General features: G+C 40.7%; 1 protein-coding gene across 1 annotated transcript in view; it reads right to left on the bottom strand.

The window, feature by feature from the left end:
• Nucleotides 1–15,693, bottom strand: part of UBE2V2 (ubiquitin conjugating enzyme E2 V2) — a 287,981-nt gene that overhangs the window by 58,853 nt on the left and 213,435 nt on the right. The window contains exon 3 of the mRNA XM_069621028.1: nt 13,320–13,445. Coding sequence (XP_069477129.1) covers nt 13,320–13,445 — 126 coding nt within the window. The remainder of the gene's footprint in view (nt 1–13,319; nt 13,446–15,693) is intronic.

Genomic DNA, 15,693 nt, shown 5'->3' with positions numbered 1-15,693 from the left:
ATTGAAGAGGAGAGGATAGACCAACAACTTAACCAAGAGTCAAAGGCTCTCTTGAATATTGATATTATTCAGCACTTTGTAGACAAGCGAAAGTTGCTGACGAATAACTGATAGGGAAGAGACAGAACCAGCGATTAAATTGAATGGGAAAGAGACAGAATCAGCAACCCATGTGGAAGCTTTAGGTGTAGATAAGCGAAAGTCGCTGGTGAATAAACCGACCGGGAAAGGGATAGAATCAGCGAAGCATATAGAAGACTTGTGTTGGCAGGCAAAAATAGATGGACTTGGTAAAGTTTTTTCCAGCCTTATATATGAAGGAGTCTAATAAAATCAAAGTAGCAGGCCCCACCAAAGTGTTGACTAAAACTCTGGAGAATAAATCCAAGCAATGCAAACAAAAGGACAAGAACTCAGACCCAACTTGTATCCAGGTCTGTGAGCTGACTAATAAATCTGTCAATCAGGGAACCTCATCTAATGATATAGTCAAGGAATTTGTGCCCTTGGTGGTTAACAATGATGGTTCTAAGGTAGAATCACAAGCCATGACTCGCTGCAATAACAACATAAACCAGGCTATGGAAAGTTCAAATATTGATCCATATGCTCGATTACATGAGCCACATTCAAATACACATGAGCATATACCGAAGACCGAGGTAATGACTCTAACCCCTGTCATGCCATCTATCATGGGGCTGGGAGATGAAGACGTCAACCTCGGTTAAAATGAGTCTGAATCGTTCTGCAATGCTTAAGGCCTTTCAGGCTATCCCTGCGTTGCTTACCATTAAGAAGTGATGACATTGATTGGGTGCGACTGTCTCACAATAATCCAAATCGCATGATCTGCGGGTACCACTCACATATAATTGCTATACTAATTTGGGCGCAGCGTGATGATTTAGAATTATTAGGCTTATTCCCATGCCTGTTCAATTCCAATGAACATGCAGAAATATTTATAGCGACCTTACCAGATCCACCTCAAACTTTGAACCAGGTAGGAAGCCAACCATTGTTAAATGAGGAGATGCTGAAACAGTTTATGAACTTTGCTGTCTCCTTTTCGGGAATGATGGGTATGGGGTCTTTGAACCCACCTGTAATCCCCAAAGCAATGGACAAGCAATAGGATGAAAACCTTGGGATGACCCTCCTGTCATGGAACTCATGTGGAAGTTCCAATCTGAGGTTATGAGGTGCATCGCTTGACCAAATCACTTGACCGGGGATTTGTTTGATTCAAGAAACAATGGCATTGGGCAATTTAGAGTTGGATGGTTTTTATATTCACCAGCAGTTTGCTACAAGAGGCTTAGTAGGGCGACCTGCGGGGGGCCTTGCTATCCTAATTGATCAAAATTTAAGATTGGAGTCTTCCGTTTTGTGGGCTGATGCTACACTGCTGGTGGTCGAAATTGGGTACAAAGATAACCAATGTCATGGTCTCCTTTTTATTAATCTTTATTGGAATGGTGCCAAGACGTCATTTGAATCTATTACAAATCGATTGAATCTCATCTTTGAACAGGTGTTTCTTTATAGATCAAATTTGAATGTCGTTATTGGGGGAGACGTCAATGCAACCTGTCTAACTTTAGACAAAGATGGGAAACATTGTTACCATAACTGAAAAAAAAAATCCAATGAAAATTGTAAAAAGTGGATGGATTCTTTTTTGTCATGGGATATTCAAATTATCCCGTTTGAAATAGGAACCTATCATTATACTTGGGCTAGAGGACCTTGGACCTCACTGATTGATTATTTTTTTGCCTCCACTGGGTTGATACGGAAGATGGATTCGATACTGATTAATAATTTGTCTTTTGGTGACCACTTTGCTTTGAAGACTAAAATTAGATTGGAAATTGGTAGCTTTGATGTTATTTCGACATTTTCTGCCATTGATTTTGATAGAGTTTGTCTGTCAGTTAAGTGGTCTGCCAGCATATGCAAGAAATTTATAGATAACATACAAGAGGATCCCCTAATTATTTTGGATAAGAATTTAAGAGGCAGGTCCTGTGTGGTTGCAGATTTCTATAAGACTTACTACTCATGTGAAATCGATCAAGATCGTGAGTGAAACCAGATATATGTCCACACATAGACATCTTTATAATCAGGTGGTTTCGCTTTCGGAAGGAGAAACGGTATCCGATTAGACAACTTGGTATTTTTGATTTGGACTCTGAGTATCATATGCAGAAAGCGCATATAATAAGGACTTATAAAAAACAAGTTAACTTTCTGAAGTATGAGCGTATTAATACCGACAATCGGAATATGATTGCTTTACTATTCAAGAATAATACTAGACAGTTTTGGGCGATGATCCGTACTCTGTCTGGTAAGTCAGAGATAATCGAAGAACCAGATATCTCAGCTGTTACTTGGGTTACTTATATTAAATCTAAGTTTGGTATGCCACAAGGCTTTCCTAAGAATCTCCATTCAACCCCAATTAATCTGACTGTTTGTGGGTGTCCTTGGACAAATGAGGATATTCAAAAGGCTATCATTAAATCCAAATGTTCAAGAGCACCGTGGCCCGATGGAATTCTGCCTGGTCTCATCAAACTTAATCCTGAACTGTGGGCTGGGATTCTAAAAATTAAATTTGATGCCATTTATTACCTTGGGCATATTCCCAGCTCTTTGTGTTCGGCCATTCTTATTCCAATTTACAAAACGGGTCCTTTGAATGATCCTGCTAATTTCAGGCCCATTGCACTTATGGATGCTGCGGCAAAGATTTTTTGAGGCCTCCTACTTCAATCTATTCAACAGCACATCTGCCAGCATAAGCTTTTGCCAAATTCCAGATAGGATTTCGTTGCTACATGGGATGTCAACTAAATGCTACCATACTGGCCCATGTTTACCAGCTGACAAGAGGGGCCAAATCAGGACCCAATCTATATGGCAGCTCTGCATCTTACCGCAGCCTTTGATTCAGTTATAAGAGAATTACTGTGGGCAAAATTGATTAAATATGGGTTTGCTCCGCAACTTGTCAAAACTGTTGAGGCTCTGCATTTACAAACCACATATCGAATCAATTTGACTAAAGCAGGTGATAATCCAATTTCTACGGAGATAGGCCTAAAACAGGGCTGCAATCTTGCTGCAGTCCCGTTTAACTTATATCTACTTGACCTAGATGAAGGATGGAAGGAGGCCATAATATTTCCTGTTAAATTGGGTTCCTTGCTACTTAATTGGCTAAGTTTTGCCGATGATTTGTAATTTTTTGACCGGACCCCTTTTGGGCTCCAGACAAAATTGGCTTTATTTCATACTTCTGCCAGTAAACAATCTAAAAATAAATCCTGGAAAATCGTTTATTATTACTTTTCCAGAAGGACGGAAAAGTTCAGTTAAATATATATGGTATCTCAATGGTATTTCTATTCCTAGGTCACCTTCCATGCATTATCTAGGCTACCAATTAGCCACCTCATATTCATACGATGGTTGGAAGATGCTTTTGAAATCGAAAGCTAAAATGCTTACTGTACAGTTGCGATTGATACATCAATTCCTTGCACCCCATGCTGAAATTTTATTTACAAAAAATAGAACCAATTCTACTCGATGTGCCTTAGATATATGTCTCTTTGACCTAGAGGGACTTTTGGACGTCATTCAGGGATAAATGTTGAAAACGGTACTAGGTCTGGCTTCATCTATTCCTAATGCCATCATCTGTCATGAGTTGGGCTTATTACCATTATCTGTGAAATGTCATTGGCGATTACTTCTAAATTATGGGAAAATGCCATCTCCCCCTAAGGATTTGCTATATGAAGATCTGGCAAATATGATGGCTTACGGATATCCTCCATCCTTTTTGAAATTTAGGAATAAAATGGAGGAATTATTTTACGCCACTATGAGATCTGGTACTGGGACTGCAATCATGCAAACTTAAATATTCTCGTTATTACTGGTGCTTGTTAACTGAGAAGATAAACAACTATAAATCATTCTATGAATATGCCCAATATATTAGGCAACGGGGACATCGTCCTAAGCACCAGGACATTTTTCCCTGTGATTTAGCCAGGAAGGCATATATGAGATTCCGTTTAAACCAACTACTCACAAATGAAAAACTGATAATGTGGAATCAACACAAAAATAATACCGATTATGGGCAATGCCGATTTTGTAACATTTATATGACTGTCGAAACCCTGAAACATCTTGTTTGAAACTGAGAGAAAATACTTATTTTGTGAGCATCTCTACTCTGACACAAGCCTGAGTAGGGAGAGTCTTTGGCAAAGATGTATGTGGGGATTAAGTCAAACTCTCATCCTTAAGTTAACACATTTTTGGGCTATTATTGAAGCAAAACTGATCGAAAAGACAATTGAATAGTGCAATAGATGTATATCCTTTTGAAATTGGTGTAAAATATCCCCAATTTAGATGAAGAAATAGGACTGTGTAAATGATTTTAATGTGAATTAAATCATCAATAAGGGTGATGATTATTATGAAAATGAGTCTTTGCAGCATCTGATGCTGGATTGTCCAGTATTAAGACCACAGAGGGTACAGCATTTTAGTAAATTTGTTGCATCTACGGGCCTGATTAACTTGGATTTACTTTGGTGGAAAATGTTGCACGGAAAAGACAACTCATTACATATAGCTATAGTGAGGTATCTGAGAAATGTATGTCAACTAGACACACAAACTGATCCCCAGGTGGAAATGTCAACTAAATAAATATGTAAATAGGTCTTAACCTTTATTTCAGGATTGATTTGATTGGCACTGTCTCGCTCTTGCTTTGTTTTAATTGAAATTGTGGTTATTTGATATACATGATGCAAATTTTCTTTTGTTTGTTTTTTGAGGTCTTTGTTGTAGATATCGATTTGCTTGCCTATTATTGTGCTATGTTTTAATCTGTGATTTTTAAAAACTAAACCTTTTGTAAAGGTTAATAACCATACAAAAATAAAAAATAAAAAAATAAGTATTCTTTTGATGTTTCTATTCCTGTAACTAGTTCACAGTTTGTAAGCAATCATACAGTCATTTTTTGATTCTTCACTCAACTTCTACGATTGGATTTCTGCGTTCATGCCGTTTTCAACTCTATAATATTCAGAAATTTACCAATTTCTCTCCTTCCAAGCCACAAAACCCATTTCCTCTCTTGTCTTTTCTCGCATGGACCACTGTTCTGCTGAACGAATTGGCATTCAGACTTACACATTTTCTCCATCACGTTTCATCTTGAACTCTATTAATATTTTTTGTTTTTCCTCTCGCACCTGTATTTTGCCTCATCCTCATTCTATTTAATCATTTCCTTTAGAATTCAGTCTTTTTCATCTCTTCTATATTGTCTTTAAAAGTATTCATGGTCTGCCTCCATGCCATCTTTCTTCCTTTGCCTTCCATCTATACTCCAGCTCGGTCTTCACCCTCAAGACACTTTCTCTTGTAAGCTCCAACCCTCCCTGTGCTTGATCCCATTTGTGTTCCTTCACATTGCTCGCACTGAAATGGAATTCTTTACCCCTTCCCAATACATCTTTACCTACACTTTACAAATTACTCCATACCCTTAAAGCTGACCTCCTCCCACTACATGAGTAATTAATTTCCTTATGGTCATTTTTTGCATAACGTAGATTTTTTTTATTGTACAGCGCTTTGGCAAAAGCCCCTTACAAATCAAAAACAAAATTTATATACCAAGTGTGACGAATCAACTTCAGGGGCACCAGCGGTCCAGGGGTGACTATCGTTTTCTAAACCGTACATCAGCCCCACACCTCTAGTATACCAGAAGGGATCCGAACAGAGTGAAATAACAAGCAAATTATAAACCACCTTGTCAATTTTGGTAATGTGGACGGAACGGCAGGCTCATCTCTGAAAGGTCTTGGTTTGTTGGTTAGTTGCAACATAGCGAAAATACAATTACCCAATGATAAAAGGGATTGCCAGTCAAGGTTGTATACAAAATATCGACTTTATTTATATCACAACAGATAGTTCTAGCAATACTACGAAATATAACCCACCCTGTAAAGGAATGCAGAGGACAGACAGTTAAAAAAAAAAAAGGTATGCACCGTGGATACTGACAGGAGGGTAGTCAGTATCGTTAATAGTCACAACAGCTTAAGGTTTCTTGGCTTCAGCACAAAGGGAGCAATGGGGTCTTGCGTCTCTAGGTGCCTTCTGGGAAGGACCAGCGGGACAGAAACACAATGTGCCTTACTGCTGTAGGTGTTCTTGGGGCTCGACTGGGTTGAGTCGGCTTCCGGGCACTTTGTAGGCTTATGTGACAGAATTCAAGATAGGAATCTGCTGCAGGCATCAGGCTCGTTTTATGATTGCACTGATTTAGGACAACCCACATGTTTGGTTGAGCATTTTTTCCAAATTTAAAAATGGAAAGTGTAAATATTGTGTCATTCGGTGAAGACATTTACAAAAAATGCCTAGAGATGCCCTCAATCCTAAACACTCCCATTGCGGGACCGTCTGCCACACCACAGGCCAACAATAATGATCTGGACCTCTTCACACAAAAAAACTAAAAAATTGATTAGGACTCAATCGCATGGGCAATTTATGATTGAATACTTAAAAAATTGAGTTATCCCTGAAGGTCTACAGATTGAAAATATACCCGGAGTGTTTCTTGAAAATCCCAAATTTATGAAAAGTTTGAGTGGTGTTGGCAATAAATGTTCCTGCGATTGGATCATTCTCATTATTGAGACAGCGGAGGAGGAAGGCAAAAAACAACAACAAGAATTAGATACGCTTGAAAAAAAGATGGACGAATCAATAATTCCAGATTTAAAATCTGCCTTACAAAAAATGAATGAGGAAATGTCTAAATTCAAAAATTTTACTTTAGACAAAAAAAAATCTGGAAGTTGAAAAAAGACATTTCAAACTATAAAGAAGAAACCACGTACCCATACTTGGTGCCTGTTTTTTTTAAACAATCAAACAGGCTGGAAAGGACAGACTAATTCCAGACCCCAGAGGAACAGAAAGTTAGTGTCTTTCTCAAATTCCTCAAATAGTAGTGATTCTGATACTACTACCCCGAATAATCCCAACACCAGCGGGAACAATCACCCGCAAAGGGGACAGTCACGGCCAGGGAATCGGGGCAAGAACAGACAGTGGGGCAACCATGCAATGCGGACCCGACAATGGATCCCCCCGCAGCAGTGGTAAAAGCAGTCAACCCCATTTTCAATCTTAGCACGCATGCGCTATCAAAAATTGAGGAAAATGTCTTGACAAAAGGTCTTTCCTTCATTCCAGTATGCAGGGCTGATGTCTTTCAGACAGAAATTGAAATGAGGATTTTTTTCCGCCTTATTAGGTTAAAATATTTCTTCCATGATAAAGACAACCCAAAAACTATGGATGACAATTATTCAGGAAAAAACCTCCTCCTTCCTTCACACCAATGCAAACAATGTTATCCCCAGAAATTTTGGCATTTGAAAATAAAATCCTGAGAGAAATAAAATTATGAAATTCTTATGTGCCAATAAGAACAGGTACAAAGATAACCTCTCAAAAGCAGAACGCCTGGCCCTAAAACACACGGAGAACCGCTTTGTTATGAAACCAGCCGACAAGGGTGGGGGCATTGTTCTATGGGATACCCTTCTGTATAAAACTGAAGTTGAAAAACAATTGTTGGATGTAAATGTTTACAAACAAATCCATTCTGATTCAACTGTCCAAATCACGGAAGAAATAGTAAGCCTTATGACACATGCACATGAAGAGGGATGGATCAATGAGGAAAAACTATTTTTGATCAACACACAACCAGTGACACCGGCATTTTATTGCCTCCCCAAGATTCATAAAAACTCCATCACACCTCCAGAACGCCCCATTGTGTCAGCAATGGGCTCATTACTTGAGCCCTTATCAATATATGCAGATCTTTTTTTGAGACCTTTTGTTAAGAAAATGAAGTCTTTTGTACAGGATTCTACATCTATGATCAACATTCTAGATGCATTGACCATTGAGACTGAAGATATTTTTGTCACCCTTGGTGTAGTATCCTTGTATACTAATATCCCCCAGATGAAATGCATTTAAGTAATGCTTGAATTGTTGGAGACTAGGGAGCAAAGAAATCCTCCCTCAGCCTTTATTGCAGAATGCATTCACCTTGCTCTCACTAAAAATGTCTTCATATATAATAACACCTATTTTCAGCAACTCTATGGCACAAGTATGGGGGCGACGTTCGCTCAGGACTTAGCCTATTTATACATGACTCCTTCGAGAATCACCATGTATATGCCAATATAAATCCATATTTGGCAAACATCCAAGCCTGGTATTGTTACATAGACAATATATTTATGATCTGGCGTGGCACTAGTGAAGATTTGAAAGCTTTCAACATGTAGCTGAATAACCAGGAGCTAACAATCAATTTTGCTTGTGAGGCACATAGGTGAAAAAATTGCTTTCTTAGACCTCCTTATTTACCGTATGCCGAATAAAGCCATCGGCACCAGTCTTTTCAAGAAACCCACCCAAAAAAATACCCTTTCGCAATTCAACAGCTGGCATCCCCAAGCACTAGGAGAAAATTTGCCCTTTGGGCAGTTTTTGCGTATCAGACGCAACTGCACCGATATACAAGACTATAAACTGCACAGTGACTCTTACAGGACCTTAAAGGCAGAGGTTACCCATCACACATCATAAGAGCAGCCTATAGAAAGGCAAAGACTACACAGAGAGGAGAGTGCCTTCAAAAACAAACAAAAACTGCTCTTGACAAAATCACATGTGTTTCGTCCTTTACTCCCATTGCTAATGATTTGAGGAAGTCCATTTTAAAAAATTGGAAGATGATCAACACCGAATCTTTCAACATACTCCCTCCTCGTTTTGCTTTCAAAAGACTGCAAAACCTTGGTGATAAACTGGTTCATACATACCCGCAACAACGAGATGTGACGAATACACAATCTACATTATGGGATCTCCCACTGGTCACAGGTCACTATAGATGTGGCAAATGTCTAATGTGCAAATTTACAAAAAATCTCTAATCAATTGACCTTAAGGGCAAAATCTGGCAGCTAAAATCCTTTACCCTTTGCTACCAAATGGGTGATTTATTGCATCATTTGCCCATGGGGCCTTTGGTACATTGGAAAAACAAAAAGAGCCATCCGTACTAGAATAGGTGAACATCGATCCTGTATCAAAAATGGCACAACAGACAAACCTCTGGTGGAACACTATAAAAAAAAGAAACAGCCATGATATCTTTTGGTGTGTTTTAGAAACTTTGGGTCCACATCCTCGTGGCGGCTATAGAGATTTGAAGCTCTGCAGACTGGAACAAAAATGGATCTATAATCTGGATTCAGTGAATAAGGGTCTCAATCTGTACATCGAATGGAACCTGTTTTTGCAAAAATAATGCCCTTGGGTCTCTAGTCTAGCGTATTCACACTAATTAATGTATCCATCATACTGACACTTATTTGAGTAGCTAACACTCAACCTTTGTCAGTGCTACATCTCAGGAACCCACGAATCACGTTGCCACCTTTGGGTATGTGATTTATTGCACATGATATTGGATGCGTAATACCCATACATATGGGCACCCCGATAAATGCATTTTTCTTTTGCACACCTGAACCAGGGTGCATCACTTGTGGTGAAACAAGCATTCGCTCTCCTCCCCCCCCCCCCCCCCATCCCCCCACCCCGAGTCATTTCTAAAGTCAAGTATCAGTTGTTCGCATCTGAACCATTTTTGTGTTCAGGTCCTTCCCATTTATGAGGTTTACATCGGCGGGCACTTTTCCGTCAGGCAGGGTGGCCGTCTGCTGCTAAGCATTTCCACCTAAATCACGGGTAGTTCTGAGCTGCGTTTGTAGTTTTTCTTTAACAAACGGAACTAAGTCACGCAGCACGCTCTCACGTGACTAGTACTTTAATACTAGATCACGTGTTGCCCGTGCCGACGAACGCTGATTTACTCGGTACGGAGACGCCGACAAAGAAACATCAAACTGCTGTGTCTGCCGCCCTCAATCTCCCAAGTAAGTTTAGAAACCGTTAGTTTTGCTACATTTGTTTAGCTAGCTACTACTGGTTGCTCCACATTACGGGTTGGTCTCTCCAACAGCTTTTCCCTCCTGTTCCCCCAGGTCAACCGGGAAACCAGTACACACTCCAGAAACAGACGCGATTTCACCCACCGGTAAGTGCCATCTTTGCACTCTCCGGTCTGAAATTCCAAGGACTTATGCCTTGATATCGCTGCTTTTGCTTGATTGGTATGCAGCATTCACCTACCTGTCACCGCTATAGGTAGGCTTCCACAATTATAAAATCAGGCTACAATTCCTAAAGTGGTTATACTTGTTTTCTCCCCGTAGTTAAATGCACAGAAGACTTATGCTTTGTGTCTTGGTCATTATACATGTCCCTTTGAAGCTAAAGAATTAAGATTGCTGACAGTGGTCAGTATCAAAAGGTAAAGTCTCATTCTGTAAATGTTGGTTTACTGAACTGATATGCATAGAAGGATTTAGGTCACTCAATCCCTTCTCTCCTTCCCCCCCCCCCTCCCTTTCCTCCCTCACCATGTTTGGGCACAATTTTCCAAAATGCCATGAGCTGTTGGTTAATGGAATGAAATAAGATGACAAATGATGGTTATTAACAAGGGGGGTCCTGGGAGTCCCTCTGCCAGACATTAGTCCTGGTTGCGAGAGACTTACCCAGAGTCTTTAGCTCACTATCTTTCACAGAGAAGAAATATCCTAAACATATCAGTCTTTGTCCTGCCCTGGGGCAGTCCAGCACCGAAATGCTAGGCAATTCTCCTCTGAACAAGAGTACCAACAGCATCCCCAGACACGTGTTTCGGTCTGGTTGGACCTCATCAGTAGGGAGGAGCTGTGCCTCTCTAAGAATAGTGAGCAAGGGGTCCATGTCTGGATTCCCCTAGTAACTTAGGGCGAGACCCAAAGTTACTTGCATATGCAAATTAACAAGCAGGGTCTTGGGAGTCCCTCTGCCAGACATTAGTCATTTCGGTGTTGGACTGCCCCAGGGCAGGACAAAGACTGATATGTTTGGGATATTTCTTCTCTGTGAAAGATAGTGAGCTAAAGACTCTGGGTAAGGCTCTTGTAACTAGGACTCATGTCTGGCAGAGGGACTCCCAGGACCCCCCTTGTTAATTTACAAATGATGGTTGTCACATGTACCAAATTTAAATTTTTTCTTGAGCTTGTTTATAAATAAACAAGCAGTTTGATGCGTATAAAGATTCTATTCTTTGGCTGTTAAATATATGGACTGTCACCTATACATGAAAGGACTACATTTCTTTGATTCTTTGAATATATTCGGTGAAAACTTGTTGTTTTTTTAGAATTGCTGGTTATAAATGAATATAGACCATCAACACGACATCTAAAAAACGTCCCCATTTGGATCACAAGTGCCCTGATTAAAGCCTTAACGGGAAAGACAGAAATCTACTATCGACCCTGAATTGTGGGGTACTAGTAGCTACTGTATGAAGGCTGGAAACAGATTGTTACTGTCGACACTTTTCTAATGGGCGTTTTTGCTTTGTGTAAAGAAATGTGCACATCACTCCTTATGTCCATGTTTTTTCAAACATAAATAAAAACTGATATTTTTTGGTAAATTCCGACCTCATCGTCTTTATATATGTTTGGAAAGACGGTTTTTCACATTTCTCTTGTTCTAGGTGCGATGCTAATTTTGCAGCCAAATACGACATTAGCAGGTAGTTTGTTGTGGACCCTAGTTGTTTTAAACATGTTTCTAAGTCCTCTCCCAACAAGGCCCTAAAAAAAAAAAAAGGACACCACACTGCTCGTTTTATGAATGCACAGACTGTAGCTTTGGCCAGGGTCCAAGGTTGAGTTCTTCTTGCTTACTTCTGGTGAAGTCGTCAGATCTGCTTAAAGAGGGCTACGTCCTTTTTTAAAGCCCAGTGGGCCACAGTGATTGGTGTAGGCTAGGCTAGGCCTACACAAGTGAACCAATCCTGCGGTGCCTACCAACAATCAGCTGTATGCGTGAGGTCATAACCAGAGTGCTTTGCAACAAGAAATGTAAAGGGGAGAAAACAGGAACAAGGTGTGCCCCCAGAACTAAAACGGCCAGAAACCTTCTCTCAAAAGAAAGCTCTGGCCACCCTACTGTGACACGAAGTCCCACCTATCTTCCTGTTTATGGTGTTCAAAGAGTCTCTCTGGTTAATGGTCCTCTCTATCAGGGCCCGTTTTAAAGCGGCAGGTCGCCCTTGAAGCTGCAGCGAGACCAGCCTCTCTGTATCTTACAAACCACATTCCTGTACCTTATGAATGGAGCCACCCTAGCAGTCCCAAACATGGCAGCTCACCGTCATTGATACTGAGGGTGGGAGCTAGCTTCAGGTTGACACAGTTACTTATGAAAGGTGTTTGGGTTTTCCGGTCTCCTTTGTTAACCTCTGCAGCCAGGCCCCATGTGGGCCGATTTGAAGTGCTCTCTATTGGTATGTTAATGGCTGCCACCAGCTGCAGGGCCTAATAAAAAAGCAGGGTGGATCCATGGAGCCTTTGTTAGTTAATCAGGCTGGCCACGACAGAGGGAAGCTTGATCCTCCACCTTCCTGGAGATGACATAAGGCCGGATTTCCTATGGGATTGCACCATTTTAAAATGCTTCTGTGAATCAGGCCCATAGTGCACTTCTTGCTGTCACATTTTAACTAAATACGACAGGGTGGACTGTGCCTGTAGGCTCTGCCCACCACGAGTGCACGGGTCTATGTGTTTGTCATGGTGTGAGCATAGGCAAATGTGTACGGATTAGCCCCGCACATTTTCTCCCACACATTTTCCTGAGGTTGGTCTACCATCATTCCATTTAATTACAAAATCCAAACATCTCAGGCGAGCGCAACACACATCATGCGGACGGTCGAGTTCCTCACACCAAGAGACATGAAGATCACAACTGGACACAGATGAAATCTGAACACAGTATTATATTATAAAGTTACATCAAAAGTGTCTTGAATTTGATAAAGTTTTCTGCCTAAATATAAAGACAACAGAGATTTGTTTTTCAGTTAAACTTTTACACATGCTCATTTATCGTTTTAGATGCGATTCTCAAAGCAGCGGACAATATGGAACAAAATAAGATAAAATATGGAGCTCTCCCAGAATTTTGCAAATGAACGGTTTATTGGAGATGTCCTGTATTGTAGCTCTTACCATTCCATTGGAGTTGTTTATTCCATTCATATTCATTTTTGTAACAAATCTAACTGTTGGCGGTGCTTCTGGATATTTGGGTCCACATTCTATTTTCAGGCTGTATATTCGATTTTCATAATTCGTCTGAAAAGGCATAAGTGCTTTAATTATGGGCGGTTATGGCTTAGTTTAAAAAAACACATTTTACCACAAATGGCGACAGTGCACACCTTAATTAAGGTAATTCAAAGCCTTGCTCAATAAAAGTAAAAAAATGAGTTAAAGCTAGTCATGCAATTGGAGGTGCAGGGGTGAATAACCAGTCCTGGCACATAGACTGTATAGACTGTAATCTAAGGAACACAAGAAAAGGTCCCAAAGTGTTGAGAACTCCCGTCCCCTGCACACTATCCTAAGCAAAGTGTAGGCAAAGAACAAGTTACTTACCCGTGGTAACTTTCTTTCGATTGGATGTTCCTCCCACATATTCCTCATTTTATGATAAATATCTCTCCCGCTTTGCTGCTTGGGCAAATTTCTTTGACAGGGGTGCTGTATACAGTCTCGAGTCGATGTCCCTCGAGGGCGTCTGGTCGACATCAGAATAAAAAGCGCATGCAGCGCTCGCTGGCTTCAGTTTTGTTTTTCCCTCTCTGAAGAGGAATTACCAGGCGTACCGAAGACCGTAGGCTCACAGAAAGCACAGAGTGTAATAACACGTAAATTGTACGGGGGCTAGGCGGGCAGCAGCGATGAGGGATACATGTGAGGAAAATCCAATCGAAAGAACATTACCAGGAGTACGTAACTTGTTTTTCGAAAGGATTGGGTCCTCCCACGTATTCCTCAGTTTATGATAAGACTCCTAAAGCAATAATAATTTGGAGATGGGAGTACCAATTAAATTTAGATCAAATCATGGACATAATGGGGGACAGCTTTTGCAAAAAGGTCCTCCCCGACTGAAAGAATAATCCATACAGTAATGTTTTACAAATGTATGGATAGGCTGCTACACAAATATTGATTGGGACACCTCTGAAGAGCAGCAGAAGTTGCCATGCCCCTTGTGGAATGAGCCCTTAGGCCCTCCGGTGGGTCCTTGCCCGGATATCTGTAGCATTCGCCAATAGCCAGGATGCTCCATCTGGATATTGTTTGTTTGGTAACCGTGTGGGATATATTGACCCACTGAACAGTATTTCCCCACATCACCAAGCTGCATTTGTGCAGAAACAGCAAAATGGCTGTGCTGGCTCCTGTGAGCGCCATGGCCACAAAACTGCGTTTTGCAGCAACAAAAAGACTGCACCTTCTTGCCAAGCATACATTGGGTAGGATGAAACAAGGGGACACACTGAAAGAGCGTGCCAGTGTGTTCTGACATATACAAAAGGAAGAAAGTGAAAAGACAGCACTGCTTTGCTGAAAACCCCAAAATCCCCATTGAAAAAGAAGCTTTTTCAACTTTACAAAAAAATTGCTGCTTTGACGCTAATCCCCTCTGTTCTTTCTTAAACCACAGTGATCAATAAGGCCCTGCCAAGCCCAGGGTATCTCATTGTGCTTCAGCAAATCCAGGCATGATTTCTGGATAATAGGTCCTGTCAAATTAACTTTGAGAAAAATCAACAAGGAGCTTCACTTTTCCTGAACGGGAAAACATGTTTCTTTACAAATGTATCAAAGCTCAGTAGTTCAAAAGAGACTCCAGCTATCTGAGCCATGCCAGTTTCAATGCATCTGTGCTTCAGACAAAACACCTGCACTCAGGAAAATAACCATAGCTGCAAAGCTATATTGGGAAGTCAGATGGCAAAATCGAATTTGAATGGAAATGCTAGCAGTTTATCACATGCGTAAAAATGGGCTTTGCAAAACTAAAGGAAAAAAATGCCTGTTTAAAAAGTAAACTGTTGAATGAAAGCCTGCCATTACCTAGCAATGTGAAGGGGTTTGTGGCTGGTGAAACTACATACTTGGGCTATTTTATTCCACATGCTTGTTTTAATTCAGGACCAAATATCAGAAAAAAAGGTTTTAAACCACCTTGGCTGGATTTGCAAGCTGTCAAAAACAGGTTATTCCGGTTGGCAGGGTTAAAGCTTCCCCCTAGGAAGGGAGCCACCATAAACTTCCAGAACACGAAAGTGAAACGTTGAATGGACCAAGACAAAGCAGTTCACACATTCGTCAGACATTCGTCTGTGCTCCAGGCTGGGACAATAGAGGTTCTGGGGCACTAACCTGTGAAGTGGAGGGGGCCATAAAACCTTCAATCAAACTGGGAACCCCCACCCCACACAGGGATAAATTGACAGTTGGTGGCCAGTGAAAAAGGACTGCCATTTGCTTCCAAAGACTATTTTATAAATAAACTTTAAAGACTATC

Source organism: Ambystoma mexicanum, chromosome 5q, assembly GCF_040938575.1.
Source record: "Ambystoma mexicanum isolate Mex_15411 chromosome 5q, UKY_AmexF1_1, whole genome shotgun sequence".
Lineage (NCBI taxonomy): Eukaryota > Metazoa > Chordata > Amphibia > Caudata > Ambystomatidae > Ambystoma > Ambystoma mexicanum.
Note: the sequence above shows the minus strand (reverse complement) of the source record. Positions and strands in the feature narration are given on the sequence as shown.